We start from the raw sequence: 16,735 nt of genomic DNA, 5'->3' as shown, positions 1-16,735 counted from the left end.
GCATTTGCCCTCGGGAACCGAACCTATGGGTTTTAATTTCTCGAAGAAGAAGGAGAATACATAGCATTCTGGTTTCAAACCTACATATAAGCAAAAATAAGGTTACGAGTTTTTTCAAAAGAACAAAGAATGAAATTTAGGTCTTGGTTTGGTTTCCTTTTTCTTTCGATGAGTTTGATTTGTATACAATTGGGCTCTCCCACAAAACTACAACGGTTACTTTTAACCTGTTACCGTTTACAAAGTCATTAATTCATCTGATCACAAAAATTTTAATATCAAACAGGGTGAGCTAGAGAGAGCGTCTGTATATATATGCATGATGAATGTGGCGATTTTGTAGTAGAGACTAGTCACGGCGAAATAACTATTATAGTTTCATTATGAAAAGACTAGACATGATTTGGTCATCATGATCGTGTTCTTCGTTGGTTTGACTGAGCACTCGCAGACAATACTTGGAGATCTTATATATTAATTTTCTCGTATAAATAGTTTAAAACGTAACGGGCGCACGAAGATAATATATCCTTAGCCGCCGCCAGGGGCGGAGGTAGAGAAGTATTAGGGGTGTCATATGACACCCATGAAATTATAAAATTTGGTTAAGTTTTCATTAAAATAATTAATTGCACATGTATAAGCAATCTGTTGACACCCCTCTAAAATTTTGTTGACACCCTTCAAATAAAAATAAACTCTGACTACTTTATGATTCTTAATATCTCGTTTTCTTTTAAGTTTTTTCTATAATTTGAAGATATTAACATATGATCATTAGGATATTTTGACAAACTGCTTGTCTTAGCCTTAACAAAATTTTAATCGATTGTATATATGTATGGTTAAACATAACTATAAGTTGATTAAATCATTAAACAGCAAAAGCATAATTTCTCAAAAACTTGGACTCTTCCTTTTCCATCTTCATCTTTAGAAATTAGAATGTTTTTAAAGTATGAGTAAGCTTAGAATTATATTTATAGTGAAATTTTGTAATAATTTTTTTTTAATATAACTTTTTCTTTTCAAATAAAAATATTATGACACCCATAAATAAAATTTCTGGCTCCGCCACTGGCCGCCGCGTTGCTCTTCTCTCGAAGAAAATCATTTCCCCACGTCTGTCTCTGTCTAAAACAGAACAAATAAACAAATCCTAGGAATATATTTATACGCAATATATATTACGTAGAGAGAGAGACTTTGAAGATAATTCTTATTCTTTTTGTGTTTTTTTCATTAGATATAATAAATTGACCAAATATGGGATGTATGTTCTATTCTTGATCACAACGCCTCTCTGTCGCTTCCTTTTGACGTTTTCTTTCTTTTCTTAGCTGTTTCTTTTCCTTTCCTTTTTATCTTTCGTCTCTTTCTCTCTTTAATTTTTCACGTAGTTATTTGGCATTCCAATTTTTTTTCATTCTTCTTAACGAGCGCACCCCTCCTTTCGTCTCTGCCTCTTGTTTGTCTACCAAATCTTTTCTTTTCGATCCGTCTCTCTGGTTTATTTCTCGTTGATCGATCGTTTGCTTCTTATTGCATCTTGATTTCTGATGGATCGTGATTTTCATCGTCGTGGTCAAGTGGTAAGCATTATACGCAATTTGATCTCTTTATTATTTATTAATACATGTTAATCAAGATCAATGCACATTAAATCCATATGTTTTTACAAAATTGCGTATCTAAAAATCTATTTCTAAAGAAGCGTAACTTGCCTCTATTTTGCTGCAACAATTTCAGACATATGTTGTTATTATGAAGGCAGAGTCCTCTGTTTTCATGCAACATTGTTAGATCAGCTCATTGATGTATTTTGATGAACTTTTCAGGCGAATGATCGTACACAAAGCAACTTTGTTCGATTGGATAAACCGAGAGCTGTAGACGATCTTGATATAGGCAAGAGAGGGAAGATGCGTAGGTGGTTGTGCTGTTCTTGTCATGTTCAAGAATCTTACCCTTCATCAGAACACAACCGTTTAAGAACCCCTCCTACTCGCCACCAGGATTACGGTATTGCTCTTTGTTCAACTAACTTGTGATTCAAGAAACTCATCATATTAGATTCTTGACCCTCTTTTAGTTGCATTCCATTGGAGCTTTTGGTCCATATATATGTTGCGTATCTTTTGCTTGTCCAGAGGTTAAGTAGCTTTTGGTGATTTGTTCCTTCCTTTGTTTGTTGGCAAGCTTTGTATTAAAAAAGATGTTATTGTTGTTATGTCTCTAAATATTTCTTACTTTAGTAATAAATGAGTATCATAGTGATCATCACTGCTCATGTTTTTAGTCCAAATTTAAGAAAATGTGTAGTATTCAAACTTGATTTCAATATTCTTTGCTTGTGTAGGACGTAACAACAAGAAAACACCGGCTCCTGTGAAGCCTCCTGTCTTGAAGGAGCCTCCTCCCATCGATGTGCCCGCAATGTCATTAGCTGAGCTCAAAGAAAAGACTGGGAATTTCGGGTCAAAGGCATTGATTGGTGAAGGGTCCTATGGAAGAGTGTACTACGCGAGTTCGAATGATGGGAATGCCATGGCGGTGAAAAAGCTTGATAATGCATCTGAACCCGAAACAAATGTCGAGTTCTTGACTCAGGTCTCCAAGGTTTCGAGGCTAAAGAATGACAACTTTGTTCAGCTTCTTGGCTATTGTGTCGAAGGAAACCTTCGTGTCCTTGCGTATGAGTTTGCCACAATGGGATCCTTGCACGACATCTTACACGGTATGAAAGCTTTCAGTTCAAACATCAATAACATTCAATATAACTTGGGATAAAGATTTGATCTGTTACACAGGGAGAAAGGGAGTGCAAGGAGCACAACCTGGTCCAACACTTGAGTGGATGCAACGAGTCCGAGTTGCAGTTGATGCTGCTAAAGGATTAGAATACTTACACGAGAAAGTTCAACCTGCCGTTATACACAGAGACATTCGATCTAGCAATGTGCTTCTTTTCGAAGATTTCAAAGCCAAGATTGCTGATTTTAATCTTTCTAATCAAGCTCCTGATATGGCTGCTCGTCTTCATTCCACTAGAGTGTTGGGAACATTTGGTTATCACGCACCAGAGTAAATATCCTTCAACATCCAAGACTCGAAACTTCTTGATGATTCTTAGCAACTAAAAGATTGTAACTTATATACATTTTTGGGTGTGCAGATACGCCATGACAGGACAATTGACACAGAAGAGTGATGTTTACAGTTTTGGGGTTGTGCTTTTGGAGCTTCTTACCGGGAGAAAACCGGTTGATCATACAATGCCTCGTGGTCAACAAAGTCTTGTCACTTGGGTAAATTAACTTACTGATCCGACTTAACCTTTGCTTTCTCAGATTACTGACTCATTTGTTGGTTTATTTACAACTTTCTCTGCAATCAAATGTTCAGGCTACTCCAAGGCTGAGTGAAGACAAAGTGAAGCAATGTGTTGATCCAAAACTCAAAGGAGAGTATCCTCCTAAGGCAGTTGCAAAGGTATAAAAAATAGAAACTTCCTAATCATTGATATAAATCCAGTGAATACTGCTTAAAGCTAAAGTGTGTGTTTTTGATGGTAAACACAGCTTGCGGCGGTCGCAGCGTTGTGTGTGCAATACGAAGCAGAGTTTAGGCCAAACATGAGCATTGTAGTAAAAGCTCTTCAACCGCTCTTGAGGTCTTCAGCAACAGCTGTCGCTCCTCCAACACAAGCTTAATTCTTCTTTGTGGTTCTTTGCATATTGATTAACTCATTGTTTCAAGGTTTTTTCTTTACTTTATTCTTACTATTTACAAATGGAATGCAAATGGGCTTATAAAGGAGAGATGGTGAGTAGGAATTGGGATTCAAGTCCATGGTTGTGTTAAGTGTTACCTGTTCTTTTATGGGTTGATTCTCTCTATGAAGTCTTCTAAATTTTGTTGGCAAATAGCGCTTCAATATACATCAATTTATAACAAACTATATTTTCATTTATGATTTTATAGTATAAAGGAGTCACACAGACACTAGACTAAGAATATTTTGTGAACTATTCAATTACTTAAAAAATATTTCTGTTAAGTTTGGTATGACAGAGAGTTTGAAATTCTTGTCTGTCACTAGAAGTTGAAAAAATGGCGTCAAATCAATGCTTGTCTATTACCACTGCACCAAACCCAGAGCCTCAGCTGCACTTCTTTGACTGTCTTCACTGCAACACATTCCAACAAACGTTTTCAGTAGAGACTGTCGCTCTTCAAGCTTCATGAGTTTCTCTAAGCCTCTTGCAACCATTTCCATTTCAGCCTGAGTATCAGTAAACAATAAATGGCAGTTTTGTGAAAACATGGGAAGAGATTGAACGGTGAAAACATCTTTGAACTTGCAAAGAAACAAAAGGCACATACAGAGTACTCGTTGGGAGGAAATATGCGATGAATGAGGCATACTTTTGATAGTTCAGCCACCGATTCAGAATGTTTACCTTGTATCTCCAAAGCCTGCAGTAAAATGAAAATTTCTGAGAATGATGCATTTGTAAATTTGGAGAAAAAAAATAAGCAATACTGCTGACACTAGAAAAAGGGTAGAAAGTGACCCAAGCTTGTAGAAACCACGAACGTGTGCGTGCAGCAACCGCTGCAGAAACCATTCTAGCAGCATCTATCTTTGCAAGTCCAATGTTTTCAGCGAGCCCAGCAATAAACTCTCGAGCATCTTCACTGCAAATCTCAACAGAAGAAGACTCCCAAGGAGCTCTACAGAGAGTTACCAAAAAAGTTCAGAACCATAACATAAGACAAACGAGTAGAATCTACTTAATAGCGTAACAATAGGTCAATAAAGAGACACCTGCTGCAAGCATTCAGGACAAAATCAATAGATGTTCGGTAAAAGGAATCTCGCGTATTCGTTGGCTCAAAGGAGATTTGTACTCCAGAAATTCTACATACTCTACGAAGCTGAGTATAATTTCATAGCAACAACAAAGAGAGTGTTCTAGTTAATTCAAATCCCACTCAATAGAGTTACCACAATCAACTGGAAATAAGAAAGAAAACAAAATACTAACTTGAATAATATCATTATCTGTGATGTCCCTTCCGCTGGTTCTGTTATCCTCGATTCCTGGAAACCAAACAAGTAAGTTACATTGTAAAACTGAAATCTTTCAGCTTTCAGACTCTCTAACATGTAACAAAGCAAACGAAACGTCTATAAAGCTAAAAACTTGCAGGAACAAACAACAACATAAAGCAAACAAAAATGAGGACTTTAGCATGGAGTTCAGAAGCAGACCTCGAACGATTCTGTTAGCTTCTCTTTGATACTCTTCTTTGTCCACCACATCCAAGTTATGGCTACTAGGCAATGAAGCAGGCCACCATTTCGGCAAATTATTCTGAGACTTAAGCTGGTGATTTCTTCTAGGTATAGAGTTACTTAAAGAAACTTGATCAGAAGCTATTGAGCTATTAGAAGCTCTTGAAGTTGAACGAATGGTATCAACAGAGACAACCACTTCTTTCCCACCAAGACTCCTATCTCTCCTAACAACTAATTTAGGATTACTTTGGAAATTACCCTTTAAGGCTAATCCTAATTTCAAAAGAACCCTAATTGCAAAACCGAAAACGAGTCCAAGCACAACCACACCGCCGACGAACTGCATAGTCGATTTCTTGCAAGAAACGACGACTCTCCGGTTATCGTCGAGCGCGATTAGTGTTTGCAAGTCGGAGAAGGCGTCTTTGCTTGAATCGAGAAACAATTGGAACCTGGAATTAGCTAGTTTTGAAATCTGGTGAACGTCTAGGGTTAAGCTGAGGCTTTGGTCTTCGTTTCCGGCGGGAGACGTGGTTGTGAGTGTGAGGAGATTGCCGTCGGTGTAGTTGTAGGATGAGTCATTGGATTTCCGGTTGCGGCGAGGACGAGAACGACGGCGTTTTGGAGTGGAGAAGGATAAAAGAGGAGACTTGTAGGTTTGGGATTTGGTGGCGAAGAGTCGTGGGAGAGAAGAAGCTGAAGAAGAAGAAGAAGAAGAAGATGAAGACGAAGTCATCATGTTCATTGTGTGTTGTTCGCTTGTGGACTGAGAATGGAGAGTTAGTTGAAGAGCTCCGGTTTGGTTTAAGCAACCGGTTATTCCCGGTTCGGACTTGTGTAAAGTGATTTTATATTTATACTATTATAGAGAGCAAAAAAGCAATAGATTTTTAAAAATACATATAACGATGAGTAGTAAAAGTTTGTATTGTTCTATGATCTGAAGAAAGAATACAGATGTTTCTTAACGAACTTAACTAACTCTTTGGAGGTGAATTGCAGCACGGCGAAAGGACTCAACCTCTCACGGAAGTAGTTTATTGCGCTGAATCCGGCTACTAGTATACCATCGAAATCCCCTGATCTCTAAAATAATCTTGCCCAAAAGAATTCTTCGTAACAAAAATCCTGCAAAAATAAGTACAAATGCATTGAGTCTAAACATACTTGGTAGGTTCCTGAATGTCTATCTTAGATTTGATAGTATGATTTGTAGTTCTTACGTGGAGATGTTTTTATCTGGGAAGAAGTGGCTCTCGGTCGTCTGATTCAACTCGGTGACTAGCCTGCATAAACAGAGAAGAAAGACAAAACCATGATTAGCGTATGTCATAAAGATGGGTATGTGTGTGTGTTCTTCACCTCTTCATTTGCTCCCGCTGCCATGTTGATGAATAATGACTCTTTAGCCCTGAAGGAAATAACAGAAGAAGAAAATAAGTTAAATGGTGCAAATCCAAGGATATGAATCTCACACACTTTTTTCAGGAAAAAAAAGAACAATGCACAAGAGCAAATATTGCATCTAACAATGACAAGGTATTGAAAATATAATGATCAATGAAAACACTCACCCATGACCATCCTTTTCCTTAACTAATTCTAGGTTTCCGCTTTGTTGCTCATCTTTAGCTTTTGAAAGGGGTGAAAAGAACTGTATAAAAATACGAGGCAGAACAACATTAGAGATAAAAAAGGAGGCAGCCTCTTAGAGGCTCCTTAAAGTAGGTTAATTGATACACTTGGATTACCTGATGCATTGAAATGAAAACTATAGAAATCCCCAGAAGGAAATTCATGGTTAACACATGTCCAAAGAGTGCTGCTGATGCTATCCCAGTAAATATTGTGGCAACTGTGGATGAATATTTCTTCAAGATTGTATCTGAGAAGATACAGAGATGAAGACAACTTAATATCCATGTAAACAATCTTACTGAGAGGTTTTTATTTTCCAAACATATATAGCAAATTTTAAATATTGAACCTCCATATTCAGAACTAATCCATAAATTAATTGAATGTAACTACTAACTATTGTTACTTTTACCTGCATATTTGAAGAAAAAGGAGGATAGAATCCCTTGTGCTGCGTTGTTCACTATCAGAAACATAGTAGCTCTAGAATGACCTTGTAGGATGTCAAAACTGCCAGGACCTGTCGACACCATGGCAAAATCGTTAGCCCTGCATCTAACAGGATTTCAGAAGCTTTTATAGCATTCAATTTGCTTTAAAACACCCATACCTTTATATATAACAGTTCCTAATATTCCCAGAAAGTTGAATATCGCACCATAACCATAGAGAAATATGTTCTGCACCAGGGAAATTAAAATTTTACATTCAGAACACATACATTCAGAACGCAGGGGATGATCAACATCTTATAATTTGACAAGAGTAAAGAACAGGACTAATTCAACAACATCGCTAATAGAGCTGACTAGACCAAAGAACAGAGAAAGTTCAACAACACGAGACAAAAGTTCTGATCTAGACAGAAACTGACCACATCGTTAGTTAACACAACCAATTCGACCAGGGAATTGAGAAGAGAGTTCAACAACTCAGGCCAAGAGTTCCGTTATTTTCATAGAAACTGCTACTGGGATCGATGGTCTTACATTTTCCAGTGATGTGCCTCAAAGTTAACAATTCAAAAGAATCAACACCATTAACCAACAGTTACAAGCAACGGCTACCATGAGACTTTCAATGTTACAACAAGCCTTTCATTTCTCTGATGCTATATGGAAAAAAAAATGTGTATCAAGATTAGCTAACCTGAAGATAAATGCTTGTGTCGTACTGGCTCTTTAGAGCATACTCGTTGTAGACGGATGCCAAAGATGGGATAGTAACCTGCATGATGATATACTGAATAAGCGTCTAGCACGAATTACTACTTTTCTTTGATACAGCAACAGGTTAGCAATTGCATTACAACAGACTATGTGCATGAAATCACTTCCATACTAAATTCTAAGGGAAGGATATAAGATCCAAGAAATGTAACTTACAAAGATAAAGGTACAGATGTATGCACCCGTAGCAATTGGAACAGCCACAGTAGTAGCACCTTCAGGAAGAGAACGCAGCTGATTTACACTAATCCCTATCAGCAAGAGCGCAAGTGCTTCCCACTACAACAAAAAATAAGAAATTAAATCCCATTGAGTTGGAGGTAAGGAAGGTCAAATAGAATATATCTAATACTATAAAAACTACACATAAAGTAACCAAGAATAATTGAACCTGACCTGTATAATGGAAAACCGCCGCTTCATTATCATCTTCAGTAGTACAGCAATTACAAGAACCTTTAGATTGCTGAGCATCTTCACAGTAGCAGGATTGAAATATAGCTGGTACAGCAGAAAAGTGAATCGTTGTGTGAAACTAAATAATAGAAAGTAAGATAGAGCCAAACATTAGACAAGAAGGCTAGATATATACAACAGCTGAGCATTATGTAACTCTCTTATAAGCAATTTCAGTGTAACTTTCACAGCAAGCTCAAACATCTATCACCAAAAGGCAGCATGTCATATTGCAGAATGGGAAGATCGCGATAAGGAAAAACAGAGGGTGAGATAACATCTACTTAGGAATGATAGTATAATAATATTCTTAGGGACAAGTAGTGTCAACAAGGAGAGATGTTAAGTAACAAAATCAAGGATCAAAGTGACTATATTCTCGAGGAGCAACAAACCAAAGATTCTTACAGAAACCTCATATGAACTATGTTACACAACCATATTAGGCTTTCTGACATTCCAAAACCATTGCTAAGTTGTTATAGTGTCAAAATATCAAATGATATGTTCTCTCCAGAAAGCTAAACACCTTTTTACAGTAAAACTCAAAACAACTACGACAAATTTTCAGTGAAATTGAATTTCGCAGCTTTAATTACTAAAGGATGCAAAAAATGAAAATTAAGAAGCACATGTACCTGCATTGTGAACTTAAGGTAGTTATTAATGGCATACAGCCCTGCTGGAACAGCGAGAAGCACATTGTTCCGAGCTGCCTGCGAAATAAAGGCTCAAGTTACTGCAACTTGCCCTATAGCTAGTATACAAATAATTATTCAAGAGTTTATTTAGAGTTTAATAGCAGGAACTAATGTAGGAAAAATTATAGTATTAGATGGATGCTGGATCTAGTGGTGACATAACATCTAGATTTCAAACAATCATGCTTTGAAAACCATATGTATGACATATACCACATCCATTAGACATTATGATTTAAAAGAACTAAATCTTAATATGAGACTGTGCCACAATCCTAGTACTTCCAAATCGCTTAATTGCCAAGAAGATGTACCTGGACAAACGTAGAAAGAGATAGTAGAGGCTTCTCTCCAACTTTTTGGTGTCTGGCCTAAAATATTACCACACAAAAATTGAGTATTAAAAGGGAGACTAATTTTTGACGTAAACCAAGAAACTGACAGAAATGAATGTGAACCCCATCTCATTCCATTACTAATTAATCAACCTCGGCACGCTCATCATGAAACGGAATATGAATTTACCCCTCTTCAACAACCTTAGCAATTGGTTTCATATTCTAGTGCAGAAGAAACAGCTACCAAGTAGTTTTGAATGCAAGAAAGAAACTTAAACGGCCCACAGACAAAACTGAAATTTCCCAAGAAATGAAGTCAATTCAGAAACGTACCTGGAATAATAGCATGACAATGGCAAAAATAACTTTTGCGATTTCTGTCAAGAAGTTGACGCTAATAGGACTAAAGTTGAACTTTCCATCCACTTTACACATATACACTAACACAGGCTGCAAGGACATAAGGAAACAAAAGAAGATAAATATTAAGAAAATTTAACAACAAATGACAACAAGAACAAGCTACTGGAATTGTACATGATTCAACAACAAGTAATCACAGATGCATCGTAATAGTAATATTGAAATCGCTAATGTTTAAGACAAGTCGTGGGAAGACAACAATATTACCTGTAGACCAACTAGCATGCAGTCACCGACTACCAAAAGGACATTGAGGGCTTTTTGTTTAGAAGAGACTCTAATCTTGTGTTTATCATAAGCCCTTGATATAGCTCTGCTACTGGGAGAAGCCAACCTTGAACGACATACGCTGCACTCAGCCATCCCGTTCTGTATAGGCCTTTCCCAAACTAACGAATTCTCTAGACTGAGCTAAAACCTGCATAACAGACAAAACAAAAAACAGAAGCAATCAATAAAAAAGGAAACACCTTTGAAACAAAATATCATCAACTCAATTGAGATCAGATCTCTATAGCCATAAAACCCACAATTCAATGAGTGAAAAAGTAGATCTTAAAAACCTTAGAACATAAAAAAAATGTAAGCTGAGAACTGAATCAAGCATTGTAAAAATCAAAACTTTTATTTGCTACGGGAAAAAAATAATAAATAAGGGAACCAGATCGATGAGACAAACCTCAATCAAACAATAAGATGAGACCAACAACGCATTCCAAAAGCAAAACCTCTTCCCGCTTAAGATCCAGACGATTACTCTCTGTCTAACCTCAACCCCTGCTCGTCTATGTGAGATCTAAATTACATAAATTTAACAGGATCTCAGAACTCTCCTCGAGCTGAGAGAGAGAGAGAGAGAGAGAGATGAGGAAGAAAGAAGATTGATGAAATATGAATGCGTCGGTCGATTGAAGTGCGCTCTTGTTCTCTCTCACGCACGCACGACCCTTCCCTTCCCCTTTGTAATGTGTTTTTTTTTTTTTTTTGCTTTGATTTCACAACACCGTTTTATTTTGCGTTTCTCTTTTTGTATGGGAAATAAATAAACAAAACATAAAACATCCCATAAATAAATAAAAATAACAAAATCTAAATAAATAATATGTGTGTCTCAATCTAGCGATGACACATGCGGATTGTGACAGACCAATAAGATTTTAGTATTGAGTGGTAATGAAGCCTTCGGTGAGGCTGATATGTCATGCGGGTGATTGGAGAGGGGAATTTGTATTTGTATTTGTATACAAGTTTTTGGCTTTTTTTCGGTCGAATGTTTCTTTCGCTTTGGACTTGTGTTTTGTTTATCTCTGACTAAATGTAACTTCGTTTTAGTTCTTGTTTTTTTGTTTTATATACTTACTTTAACGTACACACACGAACATTAACTGGTTTTGTTGTTGTTGTATGAAATAGTATCTAATTAATTAAGGACTTTGCAGATTGACTAAGCATTCGTTTTTTTTTTTTGACAATCCTACTAAGCATTCGTTTTATGATCCGAGAACTTCATAAATAGTGCTGGAGTACTAAACTAGCATTCCATTTTAAGCTAATTTTTGTAGAATCTAAACGAGATTGGTCTGAATTTGAATACTTGGACCATGAAATAATTCACATGGCCCTTGAAATATGTTGACATATTCTACGGCATGATCTATATGTTCTATCCTTAAAACAAGATACATACCACACACAATATGCATGCACTTACGTGTAGACTTGTAGTTGCTCACAAACATTATAAGAACAAATACACGAACAACTCTTCACACTTAATAGATGATCCGTATAATGTCGTAATTGAAGTCTCCTTCTTATTTTTCTGTTATTGTAAAGGAAGATTCACCCATAGTGAACTAGTGTTCCAGTCAGTTTTCAATTCTGTCACAATTTTTTTTTTGGTTCAATCACAATATTTGTAGTCACGTTTATATAACCAAAGCAAAAGGTATCTAGAGTGGAATTCTGTATCCGAATGAATTTTTCGAAAACAAACCAAAACCAATCTAGTATATATGAATACCAAATAATTAATACATACAGATTTTAACAATATACATATGTGTTTATTTAGTACTATATATGAATACCAAATAATATTTTTAATCAATGTTGGTAAGCTGTATATACATATGTGTTTATTTAGTACTATATATGAATACCTTTGCTAGTTTTATCCAAATAGAAAACTTGAACCAAACAAAATAAAAAATTGCCAAAACCGAATAAATTAAGAAAATCAAAATAACCAATTTGAACCAAACCGAAATTTATTAACCGGAATCACAATTTAGTATTACGAAGAAAGAGCTAACATGTGGTCTGGCTTCTGTGTGCGAGCGAATTTGTGATTCATCGGCTTAAAAGGAGGAGACAGAGAGAAAGAGAACACGAGTCGCGAGAGAGAGTCTGAGTTTGTTTGGTTTGAACCATTGTAAAATAAGATTTACCACTAGTCAACTAATGTTCCAATCAGTTTTCAACTGTCACTATTTTTTTTTTTTGGTTAATCACAATATCTTTGGTCACAAATATATAACCAAAGCAAAACGTAATTAGTATAAAATTTCTGTATCCGAATAAATATTCAGAAATCGAACAAAAACCAATTTTAGTATATATGAATACCAAATAATACATACAAATTTAACTATATATACATAACATATGTGTTTATGGATCCATGTTTTTTTAATATAAGATTAATTACGCTGATTATCTGTATTGCTAGATTTTTTTATCCAAAAAGAAAATTGAACGTAACAAAATTAAAAATTGTCAAAAACCGACTAAATTAAGAAATCAAAACAACCAGTTCGAACCAAACCGAAATTAACGAACCGGAATCACAATTTAGAAGAAAGAGCTCTAGTCTGGTCTCTGTGTGCGAGAACTTCATCGAAAGAGAAAGAGAACACGCGAGAGAAGCTGAGTTTGTTGGGTTCGAATTTGATACTACTGAACCCTAATCTCAAAAATCCCAGATACTTCTCCGTCATCATCCGCGACAAGAATCAGTCTCCTCCTCCGTCTGCTTTGATTCTCCACGGTTGGTTTCTCTAGATTCTCTCTCTCTCTCCATCGGTCTTTGTTGATTTCATCTTTGAGTGCTTGTTTCGATCATCAATCAGTCTTACGAGAGAGCGCCTGCATGATTCAGTAGACCAAATTACTTAATCTATGCGCAGCTCGATTGAATTCGATAGACGACTAAGGGTTTTCTCTGATTCGTTTGGTTTGCCCTGGAGGGCTCGGTTCAGAATTCGTTTTGAAAGTCTCTGTCTTTGTAGTCCAATTCGATAATGGTCGCATTTTTTTTTGTGAATAGTCTTCAAAACATATGGCCCTTTTCGATTTTTGAGAGCACTAGTGACCTGAAGGAATCAAAGGAGATTGTTCAGAGGCTTTCATTACCTGAGAGTACAAAGAACTTTGTGTTTGCTGTTAGAGTCCCTGAGCATGATTCCACTATTTACATACTTTCTTCTCAGAACTTATCAGAGAGATCCGCTAGTGATGCTGAGTTTCTTATACGAGAAATCCGTCCTGGTGCTGTGGTGGCTCAAGTGGACAAAACAGCTTTTGCGGAAGCTCAAGTTGAGGAGACTGTGTTATTAGGAGATGGCTCAAGTGATTCAGTTCCCACATCAGCTTTTAAAGTTCTTATACAGTGTTTTGTAGACAAGGTTAACAAAGAAAAGTATGAAAGCGTTGCAGGGATCTTGGTTTTGAGGGAGATTTTTGGGACAAGTTTTAATGGTCATTTGTTGGCTGCCAAGAGGGTTGCTGGTGAGGTTGGTTCATCTTTTATGGTTCTGGAATCTCCTTTTGTCAAACTCGCTGCCGGGGAAGCTTCCTCTGGAGAAACTGAGACCGGAGGAGGCAAGATGCAGAGTCTAGCTAATAGTCTCATACCACAACATTTTGGCTCTGCTGTATTTTCAAGCTCTCGAAGGTTTTCTATAGGAAATGAGGTACAAGCACAGATGCTAAAGTTGGTATCTTTACAGCTCAATAAAGAACTTAACCCATCAAAATGTGTTACAAGTGGAGTTGTTACTAATGAGATACAGTCCTATAGTCATGAGGTTCCACCATTTGCTCAATCTTTTTATCCTTTGCTTGTTGACCTTCATGATATATTCAGCGATCTTCCATCTATTGGGAAAGCTCTAACAAATGCCCGGAAGATGTTGTCTGATGTAAATAGAGGGGAATCTATGAATACAGAGGTTATCTCTGAAGTTTACCTTTTCCAGATTGCAGTTGAAGGTCTAAGAATTGCTTTAAACAATGCTGGGCGACTACCAATCAAGAACATGAGAGGTTCAAGCCGAGCCGAAGTTCAGTTTTCACAGCTCTCTTCTGAAGACAAATCTTACGCACTAATGGCAGATCTTCTTCGTAGCCAGGCTAAAAAGTTTAAGAACATAGTAGCAGTAGTAGATGCAAGTAGCCTTGCAGGTCTCAGGAAACACTGGAAAACTCGTGTTCCGCAAGAAGTCAAAGATATGTCTGAGCATATGGTGCAAGATTTTGATAGCGACGGGAAGACTAATGATTCGAAGTTGAAACGACTGATATCTGATAAACCGGTGGTAGCAGTTGGTGCCGGTGCAACTGCTATATGGGGTGCGTCATCACTATCCAAGGCCATCTCTGCTTCTCCTTTCTTCAAGATTGTAACTTTTAAAGTACCGGCTTCATTGAACCTATTCTTGACACATACTCACAAGGCAGTGACATTTGCATTTACCAAAGTGGCAGCTCCATCAAAAGTAATGGCCCCTGGTTTTGCTAGTTCTGGAGCCAAATCAACATCTTTGGTAAAAGCATCTATATCCGCCGAGAAAATCAGAGCAGTAACACATAGCATCATAGCGTCTGTGGAAAAGACAAGCTTATCTGCCATGAGAACTGCATTCTATGAGATTATGAGGAAAAGACGAGCAAAACCCATAGGTACCTTACCATTGGCGACATTTGGAGCCAGCCTTGCAACTTGTGCGGGATTGTTCGCCTATGGAGATGGGATCGAATGTGCAGCTGTGTCTCTTCCTGCAGCTCCTTCGATTGCAAACTTGGGTCGAGGAATTCAAAACTTACATGAGGCGTCTCTGGAAGTGAGAATGAGAGAAGGTAACAGGATACAGAATGCAATCGAGTCCCTTAGACAAAGACTGAATGTCAAGTTTCAATGAAGAAGAGGGAATCTTTTTTGATACTTTCACTATATGTTTCTTTTAAACTTACTGTATATATATTCTGCCATTTAAGGAGTACAAGTGTTTTGCATATATTCTATCAGAAATACGTGAGATTAAACTACAAATTAAATACATGACTGAGAGTCAAAAATTTAACTCGTCTTTGGTGATCACGAACAAGGAGAAAGAAGGAGATTATTGTTGGTTTTTCAAGTTTCTAATTAACACAAATCGTTTTAATTGTTAAACTAAAGAGGAAGTGTTTAAGGAGACACAAATCGTTTAAGGAGAGATCTCCATGTAAGGAGACATAACACAAGTGTTTAAGGAGAGACAAGGATAACATCTGCCACGGGGGTGAACCACCTTTTCTGCCTTCGCCAGGAAACAACTCTAGTAGGATGCAAACTTATGGAGTAAATCTTACTCCATCTTTCTTTATCTGTATACATGCTCTATATCTCTAGTATCCATTCAGGCCTAACTCTGGTTATAGCAAGGACTAGACGGTCTTCAAGGTTCACTATCCGAGTGTCCAGCGTGATTAACGTAGCCGGAAGTGGGACTTTACGGAACTCTTCCTTGTGAAGATCCAAGGCTAGTACTTTTGCCAACCCTCTGAATGTGTAACCAGTAGATAGATCCATTCACACATACCGATTTGCTTCCGGCATTGACATCATAAGGTGGTGGAGTCAGCTTCCGCCATTCACCGGTATGAGCATAAGATCGTTTTTTTCTTCTTGTTTTTTCATTCATGATTTTACTTTATTTATTTATTTGATCTCTAATGTCGTTGGTTTGAGTTGACATGGGCCAGTTTGGTTTATTCAGTTATGTCGGTTCTGAGTTGCCCCCAGACCTCTCTCTACCAACATAATCAAATAGTAGTTGCGTTTACTATTTCATAAACATAGCTAACCAATTATTAAACACAGCGATGTAGTCGATTGAAATTTGCAAAACAGTAGTTGGGATTCTTCTTCACATTTTTTGTGATAAACGCATTTTTATTGCTTAATAAACGATAAACATGATAAAGGTCCCATGGCAAGTAAAGTAATGCCAATACATTCTCTCTACTCTAGTGGTAGTAAATTTTATTCTGTGAAATATTATTTTAATTAAAGAACCACTCATTGGTTATAAATTATTTAACTATAATTTAAATTCTATCTTGTGAGAATATGAGCACTAAACCGACGTGTAAGATATGAATACTTCCTTATTGAATACTTCTGAGTAAAGCATCCAGATTCCAGACCAGCCAGAAGTCATATCTCCTTTTTGTTTTCTCCAAGTCTGTTGTGAATTTGAAAAATAATTAAAACTTGTAATAACATTTACCCTTTTTCAAGTGTTGTTGTATTTGAAATTGAATTTAGTATAAAAATGAACAAATAATTAATCAGTTAAAAATCAAGCAATGTTGTGCTAG

The 16,735-nt window shown here is 36.8% G+C and overlaps 4 protein-coding genes across 6 annotated transcripts; 2 read left to right on the top strand and 2 right to left on the bottom strand.

Moving 5' to 3' along the window:
* Window positions 1-1,297: 1,297 nt before the first annotated feature.
* Window positions 1,298-3,958, top strand: LOC104785031 (protein CYTOSOLIC ABA RECEPTOR KINASE 6-like). The gene is made up of 7 exons (XM_010510153.2): window positions 1,298-1,592; window positions 1,839-2,022; window positions 2,360-2,737; window positions 2,811-3,084; window positions 3,176-3,308; window positions 3,406-3,492; window positions 3,582-3,958. Exons 1-7 carry the CDS (start codon window positions 1,560-1,562, stop codon window positions 3,711-3,713), a joined length of 1,221 nt encoding a protein of 406 aa, XP_010508455.1. The 5' UTR covers window positions 1,298-1,559; the 3' UTR covers window positions 3,714-3,958.
* Window positions 3,948-6,090, bottom strand: LOC104785029 (uncharacterized). The gene is made up of 6 exons (XM_010510150.2): window positions 5,279-6,090; window positions 5,052-5,107; window positions 4,832-4,941; window positions 4,578-4,737; window positions 4,387-4,479; window positions 3,948-4,285 (listed from the first exon to the last, which is right to left on the bottom strand). The coding sequence occupies exons 1-6, from the start codon at window positions 6,048-6,050 to the stop codon at window positions 4,139-4,141; spliced, it is 1,338 nt and encodes a 445-aa protein (XP_010508452.1). The 5' UTR covers window positions 6,051-6,090; the 3' UTR covers window positions 3,948-4,138.
* Window positions 6,091-6,138: 48 nt separating this feature from the next.
* Window positions 6,139-11,470, bottom strand: LOC104785030 (CMP-sialic acid transporter 2). Of its 3 annotated transcripts, none has more exons than XR_015558164.1 (15): window positions 10,770-11,123; window positions 10,298-10,508; window positions 10,001-10,117; window positions 9,644-9,700; window positions 9,267-9,344; window positions 8,569-8,673; window positions 8,329-8,451; window positions 7,818-8,170; window positions 7,554-7,623; window positions 7,356-7,463; window positions 7,057-7,190; window positions 6,880-6,959; window positions 6,668-6,716; window positions 6,529-6,591; window positions 6,139-6,433 (listed from the first exon to the last, which is right to left on the bottom strand). XR_015558164.1 is itself a non-coding variant. In XM_010510151.3 (15 exons), the coding sequence occupies exons 2-14, from the start codon at window positions 10,451-10,453 to the stop codon at window positions 6,541-6,543; spliced, it is 1,206 nt and encodes a 401-aa protein (XP_010508453.1). In that variant the 5' UTR covers window positions 10,454-10,508; window positions 10,770-11,470; the 3' UTR covers window positions 6,139-6,433; window positions 6,529-6,540. The 3 variants fall into 3 exon arrangements, 2 of the variants coding, with proteins under 2 accessions (XP_010508453.1, XP_087307973.1); XM_010510151.3 differs by having other exon boundaries at window positions 8,093-8,170; window positions 10,770-11,470; XM_087451847.1 differs by having other exon boundaries at window positions 8,093-8,170; window positions 9,644-9,695; window positions 10,770-11,129.
* A 1,454-nt stretch (window positions 11,471-12,924) lies between these two features.
* Window positions 12,925-15,387, top strand: LOC104785028 (uncharacterized). The gene has a single exon (XM_010510148.3). It carries the CDS (start codon window positions 13,393-13,395, stop codon window positions 15,289-15,291), a length of 1,899 nt encoding a protein of 632 aa, XP_010508450.2. The 5' UTR covers window positions 12,925-13,392; the 3' UTR covers window positions 15,292-15,387.
* Window positions 15,388-16,735: the final 1,348 nt, after the last annotated feature.

Source organism: Camelina sativa, chromosome 5 (assembly GCF_030686135.1).
Source record: "Camelina sativa cultivar CO46 ecotype springtype chromosome 5, ASM3068613v1".
Lineage (NCBI taxonomy): Eukaryota > Viridiplantae > Streptophyta > Magnoliopsida > Brassicales > Brassicaceae > Camelina > Camelina sativa.
The sequence above is the reverse complement of the archived record's forward strand: the minus strand, read 5'-3'. Positions and strand labels throughout refer to the sequence as shown.

Bases quoted from the DNA above. Each gene is read 5' to 3' on its own strand.
- LOC104785028 (XM_010510148.3), top strand. From the start codon at position 13,393: ATGGTCGCATTTTTTTTTGTGAATAGTCTTCAAAACATATGGCCCTTT.
- LOC104785031 (XM_010510153.2), top strand. From the start codon at position 1,560: ATGGATCGTGATTTTCATCGTCGTGGTCAAGTG. The intron at 2,023-2,359 runs GTATTGCTCTTT...TTGCTTGTGTAG, and splicing joins TACTCGCCACCAGGATTACG to GACGTAACAACAAGAAAACA. The intron at 3,085-3,175 runs GTAAATATCCTT...TTGGGTGTGCAG, and splicing joins TTTGGTTATCACGCACCAGA to ATACGCCATGACAGGACAAT.
- LOC104785029 (XM_010510150.2), bottom strand. From the start codon at position 6,050: ATGAACATGATGACTTCGTCTTCATCTTCTTCTTCTTCTTCTTCTTCA. The intron at 4,480-4,577 runs GTCACTTTCTAC...ATTTTACTGCAG, and splicing joins CGTGGTTTCTACAAGCTTGG to GCTTTGGAGATACAAGGTAA. The intron at 4,286-4,386 runs GTATGTGCCTTT...ACTGATACTCAG, and splicing joins TTCCTCCCAACGAGTACTCT to GCTGAAATGGAAATGGTTGC.
- LOC104785030 (XM_010510151.3), bottom strand. From the start codon at position 10,453: ATGGCTGAGTGCAGCGTATGTCGTTCAAGGTTGGCTTCTCCCAGTAGC. The intron at 10,118-10,297 runs GTAATATTGTTG...ATGTCCTTGCAG, and splicing joins GCATGCTAGTTGGTCTACAG to CCTGTGTTAGTGTATATGTG. The intron at 9,345-9,643 runs GTACATCTTCTT...TTTATTTCGCAG, and splicing joins CTCTTTCTACGTTTGTCCAG to GCAGCTCGGAACAATGTGCT.